This window comes from Vigna unguiculata, chromosome 9 (genome assembly GCF_004118075.2).
Source record: "Vigna unguiculata cultivar IT97K-499-35 chromosome 9, ASM411807v1, whole genome shotgun sequence".
Lineage (NCBI taxonomy): Eukaryota > Viridiplantae > Streptophyta > Magnoliopsida > Fabales > Fabaceae > Vigna > Vigna unguiculata.
Window position 1 is genome coordinate 15,040,398 of NC_040287.1, and position 9,889 is coordinate 15,050,286.

The 9,889-nt window shown below is 38.4% G+C and overlaps 1 protein-coding gene and 1 non-coding gene across 2 annotated transcripts; one reads left to right on the forward strand and one right to left on the reverse strand.

Moving 5' to 3' along the window:
* Nucleotides 1-6,818: 6,818 nt before the first annotated feature.
* On the reverse strand, nt 6,819-8,501 carry LOC114163487. Its single transcript, XM_028047797.1, has 2 exons — nt 8,001-8,501; nt 6,819-7,739 (listed from the first exon to the last, which is right to left on the reverse strand). The coding sequence occupies exons 1-2, from the start codon at nt 8,499-8,501 to the stop codon at nt 6,819-6,821; spliced, it is 1,422 nt and encodes a 473-aa protein (XP_027903598.1).
* A 325-nt stretch (nt 8,502-8,826) lies between these two features.
* LOC114164919 lies at nt 8,827-8,933 on the forward strand. Its single transcript, XR_003599654.1, has one exon. It is a non-coding gene; the product is annotated as a small nucleolar RNA R71 (small nucleolar RNA).
* Nucleotides 8,934-9,889: the final 956 nt, after the last annotated feature.

Consider the following 9,889-nt stretch of genomic DNA (forward strand, 5'->3'; position numbering starts at 1 on the left):
TTAATCCTTTCCATGCTTCAAATGTGATGTTATCAAATGAAAACTCAAGCAATATCAATTTTTCAATAAACAGTGAAAACACTCAAGCTGTTTAAGGATTCACACACTCACTAGGTTTTCTGGTTTATTTCCTTGATATCTCACTTGTTGTTACAACTGATTATCTTGACTAACTATCCAGCACTAATATCCTAATCTTGTTTAATTATGAATTCAACCAAAATTTTCCTTTTTCATCTCTGTGTTCAGTTCACTCAGTTGTTCTAGACTCAAGATACTTACTGAAATCAGATTTCTCTTTAACCAATTCCCTCAAGAAAGATTTTCAAAATGATTCCCAAAACATTTTTTTAGTTATCTCTAAGTATTATGCACAAAATACTAAGCCAAAAAGTAAAGTTAAACAGTTAATTAACTAGATAGTATAGCATTCTAGCCAAAACAACTAAAGCAAAATAGTAGTAATTACATAAATACTGCAAAATACTAAAAGAAAAAGAACAATGAAACCGTATTTATAGAGTTTTGAAGGGTGGAATGGTGCTGTGAATCAATCCCCTCCAAAATCAATCTCCTCCTCAATGTCTGCTCCATCTCTGTCAGCAGCAAAGCCATCTCTGTCCGCAGCTCCTGATGGTCCTTCACCTGCAGTAGGTCCATTTCCCCCCGGGAAAATAGGGCTGTCCCCAGGCCACTGTAGATAAGTCAAGAATTCTGGTGGAGTCATGCCTGGGTATGGTCAGCGGACATTCTGATAGAGGTACTCCTGAAGGTGAAGTTGTCCTCTATGAATGGAAGCATTTTTCTGGTGGGTGTGCTCCATCAGCAACCTCAGATATCTCATCTGCTCAAGCAATTCATTATTCATGTTGAATTGAGGTTGCTGTGTGGGCCTTATTTGTTGTTCTTCCATTGCTGGTTGGTCTTCAGCTCGTTGGTCTTCAACTTGTTAGTCCAGCTGGGGCTCTTCTAGCTGCTCCAAGTCCTCTGGGTGGGTACAAAAGTGTTCAATGAATCTCTTGGTAATTGAAGGTCGTATCTTTTCAGTTAACTCTACCTCTACCCCTTGATCTTGGCAAAGAGCTGTGATTAAAGCTGGAAAACCCAAAGCACCTTTTGCCTTGTCATTCCTAGTGTTGACTTCGTATCTCACAAATTTGTTGATTTCTTCAAAGATAATTGTGGTGACGTCAACAGTCAGATCCTCCCTCATTATGCAATAAAGGAGATGACATTTAGGGATGTTCAAGTCTGACACGTGGCCAATGGGCACTATGTTTGCAAGTAAGAATGTGGTCCAGACTTGGGCTAAGGTTTTCATATCCCCTCTTAGAATTCTGAGAGGATTTCCAGTGGGTCCGACTTGATAAGATCGGATGGCAGCGCATATAAGGAGTGCCACTTCATTTTCATCATAAGGTTCATGACTCCTCATTTTTCTTGTGAAATCGTAGCGTTGCCCTAGTTCTAGAGGTAATGGATTACCAAGGAATTCACTGATGGCTCCTCGATCATAATTGACCCACCTCCCCCTAACTTTAGACCCCTTTTCACCAGGATTGTCCTCAGAATAGGCATTTGCATAGAACTCTCTAACAATTTCTGGGTCAAATTTGGGAAGCGGGTCAGCCAACTTCATCCAATTCCTCTTGATAAGGTCATTCAAGAATGGATCATATTCATCCGGGAGTAGGACCACCTTTCTTTCTTTGATAAAGACCCAGTTCTTTATTTTCTCAAACCGTTCTTCACTTTCGGGGTCTCTAAACAGGTTGTTGTTTGGCCTTTCAGGAGAAGGGCTACTTGCACGTCTTCTCCTCTTCCCTTTGTTGGGTTCAGTAGTAGGAAGTCTAGATGTTGTCTTTGTTCTAGCCATTGACATACAAGGATGAAAATTAACCCACCAAAATTGTGTCAAGTTACTTAATTACAATGCAATAGCAGTTTCCAAAATCCATTCACTAGCCAACCAAGAACAAAGAAGAACAATTTCAGCATGACATTTCATCAAACACATTGAGTGCATTTTCAAACTGTGAAATTTTTTGAATGAATTCATCAATAGACAACCCACATTATTCAGTTCTAGCATTAATTCACACTAAAACCCACAGTATAAACACAAAACGCATCAAAACAGATCATGGGTAGTACCTAGCAAGAGCACAAAAACGTGACTATGCTTGGTGAAATTGAAGAGAATGAAAAGTAGAACTTACATTGAAGAGGAATTAGCAAAGAGAGGAAGAGAATTGTGAGTTAAAATGCAGAGAAATGAGTGAGTGAAGGTGCGCTCAAAACTGAGGAGGGGAGAATGTGAGCGAGGCGTGGGCGAGAGCTTGGGGGAGAGAAATCTGAGCGAGTTTTGCCCCTGTCCCTCACTTAAGCGCGATTTCTCGCTCAAGCGACCGAATCTCACTTAAGCGAGATGAGCGTGAGAGAAATATTAAAAAGTCTCACGTAGGCGAGACTATGTCGCCCAAAACACCCTTGGTACAGGGCATTCTCGCCTAGGCGAGCCACTACTTGCTTAAGCGAGTATATCAGCAAAAATGGTTGGCTCAGGTTCTACATATCGCGCCCAGGCGAGACATGTTTAGCTTGGCCGAGATTTTGTGCAGTTTTGGAACACTCTGATTTTGCCACTTTTCTATTTTTGGTTCAATTTTCACTCACTCAATTCATGATCTTTCAGTTCAAATAACTCAGAAACACACATCAAACCATACTTCAATCAATGCTCTATCATTCCAAAAGGTTTCACATAAAAAAAACTCAAAATCAAGCTATCAAACTCAAATTTCACAATTTGGCCAAAACAAGGTAATTTTTAGCATTTGATGATCTCAATTCTGGCACCAAAACTCATACCCATGCTTAAAATACCAGTTTTGTTTGAAAACACCAAAAGTGCATGGTTTGCCTTATTGAGATGATTGGATGCTAAAAATTCACCTTTTTACACACAAACATAGAACTATAAACATAAACACATAATTACGTACACGAACACATTGTTGGCAAAAGCAATATAAGTCTAAATGCTGAAGCAAGATTTTGATGATAATAAAAGAAGCCATGAAAGCCATCTGGAAGTAAATATGAAGACCATGTCTTGTTGCGTTTAAAGCTATCTTGTAAAATGTAATTAGATTAGTTAGAATCAGTATTGTACAAGAAAATTTTGGTATTTCTCGAAAAATCAAAGTGATAATCGATTATCCTGAGCTGAACCATTTTTTTCAAGAAAGCACTGGAATAATCGATTATCATCTCTGATAATCGATTATCTGCTAAAAAAATTGTTTTTCATAAACCACCCTGGAATAATCGATTATCACTAGTGATAATCGATTATCCTGGTCAGTTCGGCGCGACTGTTCAGCTTTTGACCTAATTTTTGGAACCTCTATTTAAGGAACCTCAGAGTTACTTCTTACTTACCTTTTTGAGAAGCTAGAGTGCTAGTGCTGTGATTGCAAGAGAGTTCTTTGAGTGTTCTCAATAGAAGCTTTGAAAAACCTAGTGTGGGTAGAGCGATAACTTTTCCTGAGAGGTGTTCTAGGAGATTGAGTGCTGCTGCTGTTGCTAGGAAAGCTAAGGTCAAGGTTCTCTATGTGATTCAGAGAAAGGTGTTCATCTCTTGTGTGATTCAAGAGAGGTGTTTTCTTTCCTTACACTCTTAATATCTGATTGTAAATCTATTACTTGTTAGTGATTTAGTTAATCTCGTTTTTGAGAGATTAACAACTGGACGTGGGGTCTTTTGATCCGAACCAGTATAAATACTTGTGTTCAATCTTCTTCTCTATCTCTATTTCATCTATTATTGTGTTTAAAGAAATTAATTATTGATTTAACTGTTTGGAAAAATTTTAAAGTATTAATTTTATTACTTAAAACCAATTCACCCCCCTCTTGGTTTTTGTTCATACGCTCAAACATTCCGTTGCGCGATACCAACACACATTTAATCACACAAGATGAAATTAAAGTGCAAGAACATAATTAAAAACACTGGGTTGCCTCCTAGGAAGCGCTTGTTTAACGTCACGAGCCTGACGCCTGTTTCATTAAGGTTCATCTAGTTGAATGATTGTGGCGAGCCTATCAATTTCACAACCAAGATAGGGCTTCAACCTTTGCCCGTTTACAACCCAGCTTCTTTTAGATTCAGGATCCTCTAGCTCAATGGCTCCATAGGGTTTCACATTTTTGACAAGAAATGGTCCTGACCACTTTGATTTTAGCTTTCTAGGGAATAATCTCAACCTGGAGTTGAACAATAGCACTGATTGGCCTGGATAAAATTCTCTTTTGAGAATTTTCTTGTCATGATAAGCGTTCATCTTTTCCTTGTAGAGCTTAGAGGATTCATAAGCGTTGAGTCTCATTTCCTCCAATTCTTGCAGCTGTAATTTTCTCTTTTCTCCTGCTGCCTTTGGATCAAAATTCAAAAATTTCAAGGCCCAGAATGCCTTGTGTTCCAGTTCAACCGGTAAGTGACATGACTTACCATATACCAGCTGGAATGGGGATAAACCTGTGGGAGACTTATAAGCAGTTTTGTAGGCCCAGAGTGCGTCATCCAACTTCATTGACCAATCTTTTCTTGAAGATGCCACTGTCTTCTCTAGAATACGCTTGATTTCCCTATTTGACACCTTCGCTTGTCCATTGGTTTGTGGATGATAAGGTGATGCAATTTTATGCCACACTCCATAATATTCCAAACATTTATGAAGTTGAGCATTGCAAAAGTGTGAACCACCATCACTAATCAACACTCTCGGAGTACCAAACCTGCAAAAGATGTTCCGCTTGAGAAATTTGATTACAGTTTTGGCATCGGCCTTAGGAGCTGCTACTGCTTCAACCCACTTTATCACATAATCAATTGCCACCAAAATGTATTCATTTGAGAAAGAAGATGGCAGTGGTCCCACAAAGTCGATTCCCCAACAATCAAAGGCCTCAACCTCTAAAATGATATTCAGTGGCATCTCATGTCTTTTTGAGATTCCCCCTATTCTCTGACAGCTATTGCAGTGTTGCACATATTTGTGTGCATCTTTGAATAAGGTGGGCCAGTAAAATCCAGATTTGAGGACTTTTGCAGCTGTCCTCTCTCCATTAAAATGCCCTCCATATGGAGAACTATAACAGTGCCACAAAATGCTCTTTGCCTCATCATTGGATACACACCTTCTCAACAGTTGATCAACTCCAATTTTGAACAAATGAGGATCATCCCACACATATTGGTGTGCATCTCTCAGGAATTTCTTCTTCTGGTGCCAATTAAAATCTTCAGTTATGACCCCTACAGCTTTGAAATTGGCCATGTCAGCAAACCATGGCCTTTCTTGCACCATCATCAATTTTTCATCAGGAAACTCTTCCTGCACCTCTGATTGAGTGTTGGTCACCTCAGTATTCACCAATCTGGACAAATGATCAGCTACAAAGTTTTCCCTTCCCTTTTTGTCCTTGATCACCAAATCAAATTCCTGCAACAATAAGAACCATGTAATTAGTCTTGGTTTTGAATCAGATTTGATTAACAAGTATTTAATTGCAGCATGATCAGTATATACAGTGACAGATCAACCAATCAAATATGCTCTAAATTTTTCCAATGCATAAAATATAGCTAGCAATTCCTTTTCAGTTGTTGCATAATTAATTTGAGCTTCATTAAGGACTTTGCTAGCATAGTGTATAGCATGGAAAACTTTGGATTTTCTTTGTCCTAAAACTGCTCCTATGGCATAGTCGCTTGCATCACACATTAACTCAAAACCTAAATTCCAATCAGGAGCAATTATCACAGGATCTGAAACCAATTTCTGTTTTAACAATTCAAATGCATGCAAACATTCAACATCAAAATTAAAAGGTGTATCCTTGTTGAGCAGATTGCTGAGTGGTTTGGCAATTTTGGAGAAATCTTTGATGAATCGTCTGTAGAACCCAGCATGGCCTAGAAAACTCCTGTACCCTTCACATTTTTGGGTGGTGGCAACTTTTCAATGATCTCCACTTTAGCTTTGTCGACTTCAATACCTTTAGCAGAGATTTTATGGCCCAGCACCACACCTTCAGTTACCATAAAATGGCACTTTTCCCAATTCAAAACCAGATTGGTATCAACACACCGCTTTAGTACGGTATTTAAGTTTTCCAGGCATTGATCGAATGAAGCACCAAATATAGAGAAGTCATCCATAAAGACTTTTATGCATTTTTCCACCAAGTCAGAGAAAATTGCAAGCATGCATCGTTGAAAGGTTGCTGGTGCATTACACAATCCAAACGGCATTTTCCTGTAAGCAAACACACCAAATGGACAAGTAAAAGTAGTTTTTTCTTGATCTTCTGGATATACTACAATTTGATTATAACCAGAATATCCATCCAAAAAACAATAGAATGCTTGCCCTGCTAACCTTTCTAGCATTTGATCCATGAAAGCCAAAGGAAAATGATCTTTCCAAGTGGCCTGATTTAATTTTCTATAATCTATGCACATTCTCCAACCTATGACTGTTCTAGTAGGAATTAATTCATTTTTATCATTACAAATAACAATCATACCTTCCCTTTTTTGGAACTACCTGGATCTGGCTGACCCAGGCACTGTCAGAGATTGGATAAATCATACTTGCATCAAGTAACTTCATTACTTCTTTCTTGAACACCTCTTTCATGGTTGGATTCAATCGCCGCTGAGGCTATGCTACAGGCTTGTAATCTTGCTCCATATGAATTTTGTGCATACAGTAGGATGGACTAATTCCTTTGAGATCAGATAAAGTCTAACCTATTGCACCCTTATTGGCTTTAAGAACTAAAATCAACTTTTCCTCTTCAGAAGCCGTTAAAGCACTACTGATCACCACTGGTTTGTTACCTCCATCTGCAAGAAAAACATATTTTAAATGAGGAGGTAATACCTTTAGCTCTAGCTTCTGACTTTCAGTTCTATTTTCTTGTTGCAATTTGTCAAGTTGTATATCATTTGATGCAATTTCTTTTGCTGAATTCATATGTGTTAGGTATTCATCAACTTTCTTTTCTTCATCATCCTCCAGATCATCACAAGCACCAATCAAAGCTTTTTCTAATGGGCTTGCCTTTGTCAATTGCTTCCTGGATGACAGAAAAATTTCATCTATCACATCCATCTTGAAGCATTGTTGCTTGTCCTTTGGGTCCTGCATTGCTTCAAAGACATTAAAGTTGACTTCATCATCTTGCACCCTAACCTTCAATTTGCCATCATCAACGTCAATAATGACCTTGGCCGTCTTCATGAAAGGTCTTCCCAGTATTAAAGGAACTTCAGTGTCTTCCTCAATATCCATTACCACAAAATCAACTGGGAACATGAATTTGTCAACCTTAACCAAGACATCCTCTGCCACACCATAGGGATACTTCATGGATCTATCAACTAGTTGTAATGCCATCCGTGTAGGCCTTACTTCCAGATCTCCTATTCTTCGTAGCATAGACAAAGGCATCAAATTTATACTAGCACCCAAATCAAACATTGTTTTTCCCACTGGTAATGTTCTTATTGTAACTGGAATTGTGAAGCTCCCAAGGTCTTTGGATTTCTGAGGTAATGATTTCTGAATTATAGCACTGCACCCTGCTTCAAGCTCTACTGTCTCTTCAGAGAATCTTCTCTTTTTTGTTAGGAGCTCTTTCATGAATTTTGCATATGTCGGCATCTGCTCCATCGCCTCCACAAAAGGAATATTAATCTACTGTCGCTTAAAAATGTCCATGAATCTTGCAAACTGCCTTTCCTTGTCTTTTTTGGAGGGATTTTGAGGGTATGGTAGGCTCTTCAACTGAGGTACCTGTTTCTCACCCTTCTCCCTCTTTTTCTCCTCACTTATATTTTTTTCTTCTTTTTCTTCTCTTTTATTTTGTTCTTCCTCTCCCTCACACTCATTTTTTTCATTCTCTCTTTCTTTTTCCTCCAACACCTCTTCCTCTACAGCCAGGTTGTATCCAATCCCTCTTCCCACAACTTTACCACTTCTAGTGGTAATAGATTTACAATGCTCCTTGGGATTAGTCTGTGTGTTGGCTGAAAATTGACCTGCCTGCTGATCTGATAATTGTTTCGCCAATTGTCCAACCTTGGTTTCAAGATTCTTGATTGAAGCTTCTGTATTTTTCTGATTGGTCAAAGAAGCTTGCATAAACTTTTCTAGAGTATCCTCCAGTTTAGTTGTTCTGTCATGCACCGAAGGATAATGTTGTTGCTGCTGTTGATAAGGAGGTTGTCTGTTTGAAGGACCAACATCTTGCTTCCACCCAAAATTCTGATTTGGATTGTTTCTCCACCCCTGTGAAAAGTTATTATTGTTGGAGAAATTTCCTGGTCTTCCTTGGTTACTCACATATTGAACTTCTCCTTGCGAGCTACTCTGATAAGAACAATGACCATTTGGATAATCGCCTCCACAAAAGTCACATCTCATGGGTTATTGACTGGGAGAAGATTGCACAACTTGCAACTGCTCGGGTAATTTAGACATCTGCTTCGTCAGTGCTTTAATCTGTTTGGTCAGAATTTTATTCTGAGCTAAGATTGCATCTGTAGTGCTAAGATCAAGCACTCCTTTCCTCTGAACAGTTTGCCTATTATGCTAAGCTTGATGATATGTGGATGTTAATGCCTCAATGATTCTTGTTGCTTGCTCCGCATTTACACTCATCATTGTTCCACTTGCTGCTGCATCTAATATCATCTTGGTGTCAGGCCTCAGACCATTACAAAATATGTTCAGTTGAGCAATATCTTCAAATCCGTGATTTGGGCATTTCCTCAATAAGGAATTGAACCACTCCCAAGCTTCACAAAATGGCTCATCTGGTCCTTGCCTAAACATTGAAATATCAGCTTTGGCTTTGATGTAGCGAGATGGTGGAAAGAATCTGTTCAAGAATTTCTCCTCAACATCCTTCCAGCTGTTCAAACTCTAGTTTGGATGTGACTTAAGCCATTCCTTTGATTTACCTACCAAAGAAAAAGGAAACAAACGCATGTATACATGCTCAAGATCTCCTTCTTGAAAGCCCATGGTTCCTATCAATTCGTAGAATGTAGAGAGATGAGTATATGGATCTTCATTATCCATTCCAGTGAATTGATGAGAATTGATTAAGCTGAGGAAAGCTGCCTTCATCTCCAAAGTTTTGGTGGTGGGTGGTATTGCTATGCTAGAAAAATATCTTGGCCCTTGCTGCATAGCATAGTCTCTAAGTGTCTTTCTGGTTGGAGCTTGTCTTTGATTCTCCATGTTTTCTGATTGAGATGTGATGGAAGTACTGGAAGATTCTTCCATTGTCTTTCTTTGCTTCTTCTTGTTTTTGCCTCTGTTCCTTCTAGCTGTCTTTTCTATCTCCGGGTCAAATGCTAATCGATCCTCAGGAACCTGAACTCTTAAGAGCATAAATCAAAATAGCTCAAGCAAGGATTAGTACAAAGGAGAAAATTGAATTAACTATCTAATTAAGAAACTATACACAAAGCTAGATGAGATAACTAAAAATTTCAGAAGAACACCGTTCCCCAGCAATGGCGCCAAAAATACTTGTTGATCTCTTGGCAAGCGTACCAAAAGTCAACTATAGTATAATGATTTTTAAGTAGAACGAATTCAGTGAAAATTAATAATTATCTCGATCAGCATATATATACAGAAATTTTAATTTGATAGATCATTGATGTTTAAACTAATTTGCATAAACAAATATAGTAAAAGCAGAAAATTAGATAAAAATTCAGTAAAAGAAACTGGGATTGAATTTCATCTATCTCCCTTGTCTATAATCTGGATGAATAAATATATAACATCTGAAAATA

What these genes read in the sequence shown, in the direction of transcription:
- LOC114163487 (XM_028047797.1), bottom strand. Translation starts at nt 8,501, where the DNA reads ATGAGATGTGACTTTTGTGGAGGCGATTATCCAAATGGTCATTGTTCT. An exon ending in ACCTGGCTGTAGAGGAAGAG is followed by an intron (nt 7,740 to 8,000) that starts GTGTTGGAGGAA and finishes GCGATGGAGCAG; the next exon opens with ATGCCGACATATGCAAAATT.